This window comes from Ochotona princeps, chromosome 18, assembly GCF_030435755.1.
Source record: "Ochotona princeps isolate mOchPri1 chromosome 18, mOchPri1.hap1, whole genome shotgun sequence".
NCBI classification, from domain to species: Eukaryota; Metazoa; Chordata; class Mammalia; order Lagomorpha; family Ochotonidae; genus Ochotona; species Ochotona princeps.
This window is the reverse complement of record NC_080849.1, coordinates 421,428-435,327: the sequence shown is the minus strand read 5'-3', so window position 1 is coordinate 435,327 and position 13,900 is coordinate 421,428. Positions and strand designations below refer to the sequence as shown.

The following is a 13,900-nucleotide window of genomic DNA, read 5'->3' as shown; positions in this document are numbered from 1 at the left end:
GGGGTTCCCCCTGCACAGACACAGTCCCCTCTGTGGGCAGTAGCCCAGGACCACCCCAGGCACCCTTGTCGCTGCTGCTTTTCCTGATGACGCCGGGGCTGGGTCAGGCTGAGGCCCTGTGGACAGCGGACTCGGGCTCGTGGTGGACGCCCTGTACGTTCACTGACTCGGGGGCTCATTGGCAGTAGATGATGAGCGCTTCCTTCGCAGGCCAGGGTTCGAGCCCAGGCTGTTGTCCGCTGAGTGCTGAGATCAGCAGAGCAGCTAAAAACAAACATTTTCCTGCGAGGGCAGTCAGCACTGGTGCCCTGGACACAGGGGCGGGGGATTAGCTCAGGGGCAGCAGAGGCGTCTACTGTGACAGGTGACTTTATAAGTGCTGTCGTGACAGGAGCCGTGGGCGCCACAGGCAGAATAGCCGCGCGCTGGCCGCAGGAGGTGTTCCACGCTCTCCTTCGGTGAGAGCATTGCAGTTTAAATAATAGATGTTTACCTCCCAGGTGAGACCTTAAATATCCTCATTTTCGCACACGCGGCCTGCTTTTTAAAGGACCAGGTCACACTGGCAGGCAGTATTCCCTATACCGTCAGACAGCTGGCATGGTTAGGGAGGGGACCTCTGGAAGGTCCTTGTCACCTGGCCCTGGCTGGCCCTGCTGGTCACACAGACTGCCCACTGCTTCCTGGAGAGGCTCCTGATGTGTTTCTGTGCTGAATTTCAGTCAAGGGGATCCTTGCAGGATGCAGGGGCTACGTGCCGCCTCTGCCTGCATCTTGCATTTCCTCATGCAAAGATGCTCATTCACATGTAGCCTGGAATATGGGCTTCCTGGGGAGTTAAAATAGTGACCCACGCAGGTCTCCTCAACGCTGGTAAATGGGGCTCCCCGAGGGGCTCCCTTAGGCTGGTAGACAGGGCTCCCCAAGGCTGGTAGACAGGCTCCCCAAGGCTGGTACACCAGGCTCCCCAAGGCTGGTACACCGTGCTGCCCGAGGCTGGTACACTGGACTCCCTGAGGCTGGTACACCTGGCTCCCTGAGGCTGGTACACCGGACTCCCTGAGGCTGGTACACCGGGCTCCCTGAGGCTGGTACACAGGCTCCCTGAAGCTGGTAATGGGGCTCTCTCAGGCTGGTACACTGGGCTCCCTGAGGCTGGTACAGCGGGCCCTCCAGGAGTCCACGCTGTGCTCCTCCAGTGCTGGCACCAAGTGGGCACTTGGGTGCTCTGACTGGGCTGAGGGCAGCCCTAGTCTTTGCTGCAGTTCCTAGTGTCTGTCCCTGGTTTCTTGGGAACACCGGTAGGCGGGGTTGGGAGAGCTGCTGGCATCTCCATGTTTCCCACAGTGTGAAGCAGCCAGCATCCCAGGATCTGTTCTTCTGTGTCGGGGCCACTGTGCCTGCCCAGGTGCCATGCAGCATTGCCACGGACTCTGAGGTCAGCAACATGCAAGTGCCTCCATCTTTGGACCAGTCGAGGCCATTAGAACCTACAGGCCTCTGGTCTACATGGCCATGCTTGTCCTGAGCGTAAATTGGCAAATGGTGGTGTGAAAACAGCTGGGTTGGGGTGTGGCTGCCGGCTCAGGTACACAGCAAGCATTGCAGGAGTTGGAACCGGCCTCAGCCGTGACCGGCCCTCACCTCATGGGCCTCCTGAGCAGGCGGGGGGAGGACAGTGTTCCTGCTGGGCTTTGCTTGCTTAGCTGGGTTTAAATGCAATGAGGGTATGGGGTCCGCACTATGGGACCCTCAAGGGAGTGAGCACAGGTCTTGTGGCACATACAGCCTGGGTCTGTGTGCACATGCCAGGCAAGGGGGCATTTGGTTCTTCCCAAGCCTTTGTCCAGGCATAGCCCATGTGTGTGTGGGTTCTGGTGGTAGAGGGGCATGCTGGGCACACCTGTGGGTGAGTGTGACCCAGCACTGGGGAACTCTCCAACAATGGGGCATTTTCCAAGCTTGCTTTCCAAACAGTGGGTTCTGCTGGGGAGGAAAGTGTGGGGCAGGGGGCTGGGGCCGAGCGTGTCTCCGTTTCAGTTGGCATCTCGTAAAAGTCCGAGCCCAGCACTGCACGTGCATGGGGCTCAGGGGCCGCCTCTGTTTTCTCGCCAGCTGCACGGCTACTTGGAGAACGAACCGCTCACACTGCAGCTGTTCATCGGGACGGCAGACGACCGCCTGCTGCGACCCCATGCCTTCTACCAGGTCCACCGCATTACAGGCAAGACCGTCTCCACCAGCAGCCAGGAGGCCGTACACTCCAACACCAAAGTCCTGGAGATCCCGCTGCTGCCGGAGAACAACATGCGTGCCGTGTAAGCAAGGGCGGGTGGACTCGTGGCTCTGCTGTCTGCAGCCCAACTTGGGGGTCAGGGAGCCCCAAGCCCAGCACTGGATTAACCAGCGATGTCAGGGTAACATCAGCGGTGACTTCCCAGCTCCCAGACTCAACACCTGTTTGTTTCTGAATTCAGCAGTGTGATCAGCATGGTTAAAATGTGGGCACAGAGCAGGTTGGGTGTGTGGGTACCACTGCCATTCTCGGCACTACCAACACTGCCAACCTGCCTGATCGTGGCTGACCTTGTCCACTGTGGTGTCTGACTGTGTGGCCAACCCCAGAGTCCCTTCTGACATTGGGCAGCTGGTGACAGACCCTACATTGCATCAGCACATCATACCCTAAATGAGAATGCAGCCAGAGAGAAATGTCTGTCCGTGCGTGTGTGTGGGTGATAACACATGGGCCGAGAGGTGAGACCACAAAGTGTGCCACCAGCGACACAGGGCATGGCGTGAGTGTGCTTGGAGCTGCCCACTGGTCTCCAAGGAGGGTGACTGTTGATCAAAGCAGATGGGCGGGAGAGCCAGCCCTCTGCATTAAGTGCCCTAGGCTGCTCAGGGGGCAAGGGACAGCAAGAGAGGAGGCACGTGGAAGCCACGTCATGTGCGACTGGGTGGGGTTACCACAAGTCATTGGTAACTTCTGAGCCAGCCAAGTCTCAAGTAAAGGGGCAGCATCTTCCTGTGTTGGCTTTGGGAGCCTGGGGGTCCTTGCCCAGCCCTCGGCTGCCTCAAGAGCCAGGCGGGATCAAGGGGTGGGGATCTGCCTTGTCTTCTGCCCCCACTTTTCGTGGCCTGCTTTTCTGGAAGCCGGTTCTAAGAGAACCTGAAGTTACCAAGTTAGACAAAGTTAAATGCAACTCTAGAAGAAAAGGGGGGATGTTCTGCTGAGTAATGGAAATCCTGACATCTTTCGTGTGCCAGGCTTTCCTGGGGCCACTGCAGGCCAATGGGGGTGGGAGTTCTGGCTGCCCCTCCGCCCAGCTGCTCTGTGGTGTCCCCTGGGCCAGCAGACCAAAGGTCAGACAAACCCGCAAGAGGCCAGAGGTGGAGCCATGTTGGCTCCAGGTGGCTGCTGCGTGGAGAGCCCAGCTCTGGCAGCTTTGCCCATGCATGGGCTTTTCCCAGGGAGCTGGGCCTAGGGCAAGGGCAGGACCTCACAGCGGGGAGCTGGGCCTCGGGCGAGGGTAGGACCTCACAGCAGCCGTGCTCTGGTTGGGCAGCATCGACTGTGCCGGGATCTTGAAGCTGCGGAACTCTGACATCGAGCTGCGGAAGGGAGAGACGGACATTGGCAGGAAGAACACCAGGGTGAGGCTGGTGTTCCGCGTCCACATCCCACAGCCCAGCGGCCGGACGCTGTCCCTGCAGGTCGCCTCGAACCCCATTGAGTGTTGTAAGTATACGGGACGGGGCTGCCGGGAGGTGGGCATCTGGGAGCAGGTTTCAGTGGTGCATGAGTGACCAGCCTGCCCAGGGGCAGCCGGGAAGGGCCAGGAGGCTGAGCCAGAAGCCTGTGTGGATGGTGTTTTTAGCTGCAAGGTGCTTCATGGAATAAGTCTGAACTGCACCAGCCTCCCCTGGTGGCTCAGGTGCTGCTCCTCCAGTTAACATGTGGGCTACCAGGCAAGACCCAGGCTGCCACCGCAGCTCAGCCAACACCTTGCCTGAGGTCCAGTGCTTTCCCCTGTGGTACAAACCTGCAGGGTCCTCTGAGCAGGGCCGGGGCAGGGCCTGGCACCCTCCTCTAAGCACTTGGCACCTCAGAGAGTCGGGCACAACCAAGGTGCCAGCCCACCAGAAGGATGTGCAGACAGCCCCATTGGGACCCTCTGCCCTCAAAGGCCTACTGCTTCTTGGGCTGCTGTCCCCTCTGCCAAGGTCACCTGTGGCATGGCTCCTGCCCCTTAGTGTTCACACAGGGTCCCCTACTCCATGCGCACACCTTGGCAGGAGCTTGAATCTTGACTGTGTCTCTTGGCCCCAACACGCCTGCTTGTGCCATGGAGAGCATGGGCAGGCCAGACTTGTGGGTTGCCAGTTCCTCACATCAGCAGGGCTGGAGACGGTGCGGATGGACAGCGCTTGCTTCCCGCACTCTGGAGCCCTCGGCCTCCTGGGCATGCTGGCTGGGCTCTTGGGCGCGTACAGCTGGCCCTGGAGGCCCTGTTCACCCTCCTCTCCTGTGTAACACAGCCCAGCGGTCGGCGCAGGAGCTGCCCCTGGTGGAGAAGCAGAGCCTGGACAGCTGCCCAGTCATCGGCGGGAAGAAGATGGTCCTGTCTGGCCATAACTTTCTGCAGGACTCGAGGGTCATCTTCGTGGAGAAAGCTCCAGGTATGTGCTGGGGACGCTCCCTGGGGCGGAGCTGGTGTCCAGGTGACATGTCAGGGGTCACGGTGCAGGTATGTGCTGGGGACGCTCCCTGGGGACGGAGCTGGTGTCCAGGTGACATGTCAGGGGTCACGGTGCAGGTATGTGCTGGGGACGCTCCCTGGGGGCGGAGCTGGTGTCCAGCTGACATGTCAGGGGTCACGGTGCAGGTATGTGCTGGGGAAGCTCCCAGCTGGGCCGGGGGCAGAGCTGGTGTCCAGGTGACATGTCAGGGGTCACGGTGCAGGTATGTGCTGGGGAAGCTCCCAGCTGGGCCGGGGGCGGAGCTGGTGTCCAGGTGACATGTCAGGGGTCACGGTGCAGGTATGTGCTGGGGACGCTCCCTGGGGGCGGAGCTGGTGTCCAGGTGACATGTCAGGGGTCACAGTGCAGGTATGTGCTGGGGACGCTCCCTGGTTGCGGAGCTGTTGTCCAGCTAACATGTCAGGGGTCACGGTGCAGATATGTGCTGGGGACGCTCCCAGCTGGGCCGGGGGCGGAGCTGGTGTCCAGCTGACATGTCAGGGGTCACGGTGCAGGTATGTGCTGGGGAAGCTCCCAGCTGGGCCTGGGGGCGGAGCTGGTGTCCAGGTGACATGTCAGGGGTCACGGTGCAGGTATGTGCTGGGGACGCTCCCTGGGGGCGGAGCTGGTGTCCAGGTGACATGTCAGGGGTCACAGTGCAGGTATGTGCTGGGGACGCTCCCTGGGGACGGAGCTGGTGTCCAGGTGACATGTCAGGGGTCATGGTGCAGGTATGTGCTGGGGAAGCTCCCAGCTGGCCCTGGGGACGGAGCTGGTGTCCAGGTGACATGTCAGGGGTCACGGTGCAGGTATGTGCTGGGGACGCTCCCAGCTGGGCCCTGGGGGCGGAGCTGGTGTCCAGGTGACATGTCAGGGGTCACAGTGCAGGTATGTGCTGGGGACGCTCCCAGCTGGGCCGGGGGCGGAGCTGGTGTCCAGGTGACATGTTAGGGGTCACAGTGCAGGTATTTCCTGAGGAAGCTCCCAGCTGGCCCTGGGGGCGGAGCTGGTGTCCAGGTGACATGTCAGGGGTCATGGTGCAGGTATTTCCTGGGGAAGCTCCCAGCTGGCCCTGGGGGCGGAGCTGGTGTCCAGGTGACATGTCAGGGGTCACGGTGCAGGTATGTGCTGGGGAAGCTCCCAGCTGGGCCCTGGGGCGGAGCTGGTGTCCAGGTGACATGTCAGGTGTCATGGTTCAGTGATGCCATGTGCCGGTCATGGGGTGGCTCTGCCCGAGTTTGTGTCTCATGTGAGTGACACCATGTGTCATTTTGTGCACATCTCTCATGGTGGCAGATGCTCTATGTAGGTCATAGTGGTGGCTGTGCCAGCCCCATCCTGGCATCTCTGCTGCTGGGCAGAGGAAGTCAGAGTCCCTTTGTGAAGCTACCCGGCCGTCCTCACTCCTCTGCCCCTCAGTGCCTAGGGTGCCCTGGAAGATGGTTGCTTTCTCTAACATGTGTCTTTGGGCTGCCTGGAAGGGTCCAGGTGGGATCTGCTTGAGCCTGCTGACCCATGATCCAGGTCTGGGAGACCCCGTGTGCAGGGTGCCCTGCCATGGCCATCCTCCCAGAGAGGCATGGTATGTGCAGCCCCTCTTGCGGCCCCTCTGCTCCTCGCCTGTGCTCCTAGTCCGTTCTTGGTACCCGGGGCCCAGTGCTGCTGTTTTCAGTACAGCTGCTTCGAGGGAGGATTGGGACCTACCTGCAACAGCTGGGGTACCATTGTGAGTCTGAGGGGAGGGGACTAGGGCATCCTAACCTGTTATCTCCTGGGACCACATACGAGTGAGTGCGGAGCCCTGACCCAGCTGTGTGCCCGGGTCACTCCCTGCAGACCCTGGCCCTGGACATGGCGGGGACTGAGTGGATGCAGCAGAACTCAGTCAGCCAGAACTCACAGCTCCGGGTCGGGGTAGGGGAGGCTGCACTCAGGCTCCTGGCTGGGGCCGTTTCTGTGGGGACACAACACAGGCAGAGCCGGCTCAGGACTGGAGTGGGGAGGAATTTTTCTTGCTGGCACCTCCCAGTTGGGGTTGTCCTGGAGGCGGCAGCCCGACACTGGTTGTAATCACGGCCGTAGCAGCCACCAGCCTAGATAATGGGCCTTGATTTTGTGCTCTGTGCCGGACACTTGAGTACCTCAACCACAGCGGCTCGGCCCGCCTTCAGTCACACCCGTTCTGAGCTGTAGAGAAAGCTCTTGCAGGGCCCTGCGACATTAAGGGCTGTTCATGCCCTTCCCCACAGAAGACATATTTGGCAGGCGTGGGTCCAAGGCGACGCCAGGCAGGCCGCACTGCACTCTCCCAGTGGGGTGTCTGTGGCCAGAACTGTGGGGCTACAGCAACCACACAGCCCTCCTGGCCACCTGCCAGCCTGTGTTGCCAGCGCCTCTTCCCGCATGCCCTGGAAGAGCCAGGTCTTTGGCCGCCTCCAGAACCAGCTTGGCTCTTGTGGGGAGCAAGGAGCGGATGCTCCATGGGCATCCAGCAGTGCTTGTCCGTGTGCTGTCTGCGAAGTGGCAGACAACAAGGCCTGAAGAGGGACCAGGACGCACTTGCTTTCCTTGTGTCCCATTGGTGTCTTGGGTGGAATCCGTCGATCCTGAGATACCCTCCCAGTGCAGCCCAGGCCCCTCATCTGGGGCCCAGCTTTTGCTGGTGACAAGCTGTTCCTTGTTCTGCTTTTTGTGGTTTGGGGAAGCCACTGAACTCAACTTACCTTGAGAACACAGCTGCCCTCCCCCCTACTGATAGGTTCTTCCAGTCCAACAAACCAAGTTCTGGTTTGTAAACTGGTACCTGTAGAAGGCCACAGCCTGGCGTGAGCAGGTGGACCCCAGCATGGTTGCCAGGGGTTGTCCAGGGACTGTGGTGTCACTGCTGACCCTCCAGCCTGCTGCAGACCCTGCCGGGCTTGGTGCCCTCGACTCAGTGGATCCGTCTCCACCGATCGCTTGCCCTGTGGGGCTTGTGAGTCCTTGCAGCTGCCTGGTATACATGCAGTGCGTGAGCTGTGGACTGTCTCCAAGATGGCCAGCAGAAGGGAAGGCGCAGGCCTCCGATCGCCAGCCTCCACGCTACTCTGGGGGTGCAGGAAGGAAGAGGCAGAGCGCGGCCCTCACTCACACCGCTGTTCCTGCCTGGCCTGGCCAGTGGCTTCTCCCTCTCGGGCCCACCTCCTGAGATCCCTTCAGCAAAGCTGTCTGATGTCCATTGGGCAGCCAGAGCCCTCGGCATGTGGACAAGGAGACCCCATGTCCTCCTCTGTCTCAGCCCAGACTGAGGGAAGTGTCCCCTCTTGTCCCCTCTGCCGGACGGAGGCCCGGCCCAGGTAGACCTACAAGGCCAGGTTCTGGCAGCCAAGGGCAGAACAAGATCACCTCCTGCAACGCCTCCCTTGGAGAGCTCGACCCAAACCCAACCGAGGCTGCACTGTGCCCTGCCCCCGCCAGGCTGGAGACAGCACCGTCTGCTCTGGGCATAGATGGGGGAGAGCACAGGCTGACAGAAGGCCGGGGTAGAGGTGAGGACCACACGCTGCATGCTCACCGTGTGGACACAGCCAGCTCTGAAAGTTCGTTGTTCAGTGATCTTTTTATTTACTTGGAAGTCAGAGACCACTCCCCAAACGCTGTCACAGGCAGGACTGGGCCGGGTGAAAAGCCAGGCACCAGGAGCTCAGCCCGAGTGTCCTTGCATGTGTCAGCTCCTGCTGTCCCCCAGGTACACACAGACAGGAAGTGGGCTGGGATACAATCCTGGCATCCTAACCACTGCTGCAGGCATCTGATGAATACCCTGTCCGTGGTCAGGTTCCCAGGAGCCGGCAGAGTTGCCACATGGGGAGGGGATAGCATGTCTGCCTACTCCTCCTCAAGGGACTTCTGCCCACAGCCCCTCCGTGGGCACAGCCTGCCAGCAGTCCAGGGTCTGCTCGTCCTATGTGAGCAGGTTCCAAGCAGCTGCCCCTGCATGAGAAGCTTTGGACCCGCCAACGGGTGCAGAGTGTGTATGCGAGTGCACAGGGTATGTGATGTGCACGAGTGCTGTGTGGCTTGGACCTACGTGTGCAGGGTGTGGGCATGCGGCTGGGCGAGCACCTGCTGTGCTTTCCCACAGGGCTGGCAGGGACTGGTGCCTGCTGCCTAGCTGGGAAGCTCTTGCATTCCCTGAGACCTACCCACTGCCGGGGCAGGTGGCCAGAGCAGGTCGTGTGTCGTCCGCTCACGTGGTACACACACCGGTGAGCTCGTCAGCAGCCCTGCAGTCACGTGCTGCCTCAGGGGCTTCTGGGAGCCTCGTGGTGTGTGTGCTCTCGTCAGCTCAGCAGGTGTCAAGGCTGTAGGCGTGGGGACCTTCAGCAGCCTGAGACCATGACGTGGCGTCTAGGAAGATCCTCATTCCGTGTTCCTGGCAGTAGGCAGAGAGGACAGCACAGATTCGGCAGGGCAGCACTGGTCCCCGTTGGTCACGGAATAAAAATACCACAGAGCTGAGCGGGTCAGGCAGGGCTCAGGTCGGGCCGGCACCGTGTGGCCGTGTTACATGGCCGTGTGGGGCTGGATGTTGTGTCCCTCCCTCGGGAGCAGACAATGTGGGCCAAAGACTTCGTTCTCAGCGGCCCCAGAGTGCAGGGCCCTCACATACCCCAGGGAATCTCAGAGCAGGGAAAGGAACACAGCCCTTCAGCTGTGGTGGAGCCCTTCCCACGGGACCCTATGGAAGCCAGGGTCACACCTGCTGGCCTGGGCGCCCAGTGTCACCTGTGGCCCTGGGAGCTCTTCCCTGTATGGATAGACCTACGGGGGAGTGGCCAGGGTGTGGCAGGGTTCACCACGGCTGGACAGGAGGTGGCTGAGCCTCTGTGATTGTCTGGAGGAAGTGGTCACTGTGGGACCTCGCCCACTTCACAGCAGCCCTCATGATGACCGCAGCACTACGATCTGCACACAGGGGAGCAGGCCTGCACAGCCCCTCCTCCCCACGCCCCAGCCCACATGTCAGGCCTGCACAGCCCCTCCCCCCCACCCCCAGCCCACATGTCAGGCCTGCACAGCCCCTCCTCCCCACACCCCAGCCATGTGTCAGGACCCAGAAGACTCCCAGGCATGTGGTCACCACGGGCCCTCCCTCCTGACAGACACGCACCCATCAGTAGCCCTGCAGCCCTACCCCCCACCGTCTGAGGAGCCAGTCCTCTTGTCCACTCAGTGGCCTTCCCCTGGCTCACCTGAGGAGCAGGGGTCCCCGTGTGTGATAGCATTTCATTTGTCCATGATGAGCTGATGGGCACAAGCTGGTTCTTTCCCTAGTGGTGCTCGTGTGTCCAGCTGGACTTACATGATGAGTGGGCATGTCTGGAAGGGGGCTGCCATGCTGTGGTGTCTGTCTCTCTCGTGGTGCTTCCAAGGAGGGAAGCTGTTGGCTCATGTGCCTCATCCCAAGGGCCCAGCATGGGGTTCTGTGCGGTGGCAAGGCTGGGGCAGGGCAGCCTTGGAAGGAGCAGTCAGGAAGGAGCAGGGTGGCTCGCTGTCCTGGCTGGGGCTGGGGGGCCCTGTGCATCTTAGATTGCTACTGGCTGGTGCGCTGCAGGTCTTCCTGGCTGCCCCCAGCCAGCGGCGAAGTGGCTCTCCTCCTTGATGGCTGCCGTGTCCAGCTTTGGATCGCCTGAGAACTGCTGGCCCTGGCCTGTGTCTGTTTCCCCCACAGTGGACAGTTTCCCTTCTGCCCCGGTGTGACTCTGCAGCCCTGTTGGCTGCCGTGCTGACCCAGGGACCCGCAGAGCTGGCCATGGGCACTGAGGAGGAGGCCACCCGGCCGCAGGAGGACAAGAGGCAGGCTTAGGAGAGCTGGCGCTGCTGCAGCAGCTCCTGCTGCTTCCTGCTCGGAAACAATGTGTCAGGCAGCTCAGCTGGGGCGTGGCGGGGAAGCCTTCCCGATGACTCACACTCCAGGGAATCCCCTAATGGTTTGGAACATTCTTGCTTCTGAACAGAGAACCGGGAGTAGGAGCCGCTGATAAGGCCGTAGCACAAAGGGCCCTTCAGTGCTGACCGCTCCCTGCTGCTGGAGGCCACCGGGCTGCACAGGGCCCTGCGGGCGAGTGAGGCCCCACACGCGGGTCTGTCAGTGGAACTTTGTTGGGTGATGGGGACCTGGGAGCTGTGCACCTGAGTGCCTGTGGCTGTCCCTCCCTGACCACACCTGGGTGTGTGGCACCAAGTGCTGCCCTCTGTGTGTGGCAGACGCCGTCACAGGGCGTCTCCCACTGTGACCTCCAGCCGGGCGGGGCCCAGGCAGGCAGGTAATGACACCACAGCTGGCCAGGCGGGGGTGGGGCGGAGACGGCTCCCGTCCTAGGAAAACTCACAAGTTGCTTGGAAAGCAAACAGAGACTGTCCTGTGAAGGGCAGTCTGACTTGTCAACACAGGGTGGGAGGGGCTGGCGTCCTCGTGGAGCAGCCTGCCCGGGATTCCCAGGTGCGCCCGGAGCCTGAGGGTGTGCCGTAGAGTGAGGCTGAGCACGGCGGCGAGCCACAGCCTTATTGCCTGCCCCTTCTCCCTGGTGGGGGGACACAGCCATCCCCGAGCCAATGCTCACCTGGTGTCCGAGTGGGGTCACTAGGGGGAGCTTGTAGGTGGGCCGGCATGTGGCCCCCAGCCCGCCCGTACCTGGTGGGGCAGGAGAGAAAGAAGCACTAAGGAACCAGCCGCCTCATGCTGTGTTCTCCTGGGGAGGTAAAGGAAGAGGCAGAGATGGCAGGGCGACCACACAGAGCCCCTCCGGCAGCCTGCAGCGAACAGTGCCTGCTGGACGCCGGTCCTGGCCTTCCCCAGGGCTGCTCCAATCAGGGCACCCCTTTCTCAAGATGAGCCCTCCTGGGGAGCAGCAGCAGGAAGGCCAAGGCCTCGTTTCCCAGTGGCCTGCTTCCTGGGGGAACTGGGCCACATGGGGAGGAAGAGGCCCCCTTGGGAGGCCAGCAGCCCCTGTGTCTCAGTTGCTGCCTGCTGTGTGGCAGGAATGGTTTTCCTCCATGGCCCAGGCTGGAGGCCCATGCCTTCTCACATCAGGCCCCAAAGCGGTACTTGAGAACATGTCCTTGCCTGGCACATCGGGCTGGGATGGAAGGAGCCTCTGGGCCAGGGGTCTTGGGTCCCCACCAGGTGTGTGTTGCCTAGCACCTCTTGGCTGGACCTGTGTGTGTAGTCCCAGCCCTGAGGGTCAGCATCCTTTTGGGGAGCTCTGTGTCTGGGTCATAGAGCAGTCATGGGGGAGGTATAAGAGTGAACCCCCACTTTCAAACTAATGCCTCTCCTGGTCCTGCCTTCCAGATGGCCACCATGTCTGGGAGATGGAAGCCAAAACTGACAGAGACCTGTGCCAGTCGGTGAGTGCCCAGGGCCCAGGGTGTCCATGAAGTGCACAGGGCAGCAGCAGGATACTGGGCAGGGCTGCAGGCCCGTCCATGCCTCCCCTGGGACAGTGTGCCGCTTGTCCTTGGTTCAGCTGTTCCAGGCAGCCCACACGGAGCAGACCCCACACGGCATCTGCCCCCCAGAGGTTCCCAGCCTCCCACGCGGGCGCCCAGCACTGGCCAGGACATGCTCCACTGCCTGCTTGGCAGTGAGTTCCCGCCACCCATGCCAGGACCTATGGCCCCACAGAGCAGTCAGGTGTGACCGGAGCAGGAGACTCTGCGGCTGTGTGTGTGGACACATGGCAGGTGCCATCAGGTGTGTCCCAGCCTTCTCTGTCCCGACAACAATTATCGCCCTGACTGGCGAGTTGTACAGACTGCTGTTAAATGTTTGCTTACCTGAGAGGCAGAGTTCTGGTGCATGCCAATGCATTCCTCCATGCCTGCAGCAACCAGGCTGCACAAGACCAGGCCAACACCCCAGAACTCAACCTGTGTCTCCTGTGGGTGGCAGGGACCCACATGTGCTAGTCCTCACCTGCGGCCCCCAAGAGTAGGCAGTCGCAGGGAGCTGGGTCAGGTGCTGGAGCTGGGTCTGGAGCAGGCACTCCACATGAGCTGTGGGCATCTCGGTTGCATCTTCATGTCCTGGTGGCCAAGTGTCCGAGGCTAATGGCACCTCTGGTGTCTGATGGGGTGTCCTCTCCCATGACTTCTCTTGGAGTCCTACAGGCAGCCACTCTCTGTCTGGTGTGTTCAGAGCTCTGAGCTTCGCTGCAGCCCTGTGGGGGCATCCTGGGCCGTGCCAGGGCTCTGAGGTTTGCTGCAGCCCTGTGGGGGCATCCTGAGCCGTGCCAGGGCTCTGAGCTTTGCTGCAGCCCTGTGGGGGCATCCCGGGCCATGCCAAGGCTCTGAGCTTCCCTGAGCCTGCGTGTTTCCCAGGGCCACCTCTCAGCAGCCAGGGCAGAGGCCCCTCTCCTCCCAGGGCCCTTGCAGCCTGTAGCACTGGCTCAGCTGACTTCCTGCCTGCACTTGAGTGAGCCCCAGGTCGGGTGCACGCGCGGGCACCAACACACCATGTTCCCTTCTCTCTTTTTAAGATTTATTTGTTTATTATTTATTTGAAAGAGCAGTGGGGAGGGAAGGAGAGATCTTCATCTGCTGGGTCACTCCCCAAAGGCCTCAACAGCCAAAGCTGGGTCAGGCCGGAGCTGCAAGCCAGGGCAACTGGCTGGGTCTCCCATGTGCGTGCAGGGCCCAGTGCCTTCCCACGTCATCATCAGGAGCTGGATTGGGTCTGAGCCGGAGCTGTGCTAAAGGATGTTGGGTCTCGAGCAATGCTTGACCCATGCAGCCAACACCTGCCCCAAAGATATGTTGCATTTTATGCAGGTCAGTAATCTAGTATGCAAACTTAGTTGAGACAGTGGATTTCCTCAAAGGATCACTGAGACTTCAGGGCTGTGCTTGTGCGCGTGACCGACTTCTGTCATTTCCTTCCATGTCTTTCTGATCTCTTCCTTCTGCGTATGTCCGAGGTAGTACTTGGATCATGTGCTGTGTCTGTTGAGCAGGTTGGTGGGCACTGGCCTTGCCCCCATCAGAACACTGTCCTCCACAGGGACCATACTGTCCTCCACAGGGACTCTGTGGCACACAGTCACGCCCTCTGGGTCATCCTGATCACCTTCGGCCTTGATACGCTGCCGCCCCTCTTTGTTTTCCTCGCCGTTGC

The 13,900-nt window shown here is 61.1% G+C and overlaps 1 protein-coding gene across 2 annotated transcripts in view; it reads left to right on the top strand.

Moving 5' to 3' along the window:
- NFATC1 (nuclear factor of activated T cells 1) overlaps positions 1 to 13,900 on the top strand; it is a 76,637-nt gene that overhangs the window by 28,684 nt on the left and 34,053 nt on the right. For both annotated transcript variants that reach the window (XM_058676792.1, XM_058676793.1), the window contains exons 4-7: positions 2,116 to 2,318; positions 3,570 to 3,742; positions 4,543 to 4,683; positions 12,080 to 12,135. In XM_058676792.1, coding sequence (XP_058532775.1) covers positions 2,116 to 2,318; positions 3,570 to 3,742; positions 4,543 to 4,683; positions 12,080 to 12,135 — 573 coding nt within the window. The remainder of the gene's footprint in view (positions 1 to 2,115; positions 2,319 to 3,569; positions 3,743 to 4,542; positions 4,684 to 12,079; positions 12,136 to 13,900) is intronic.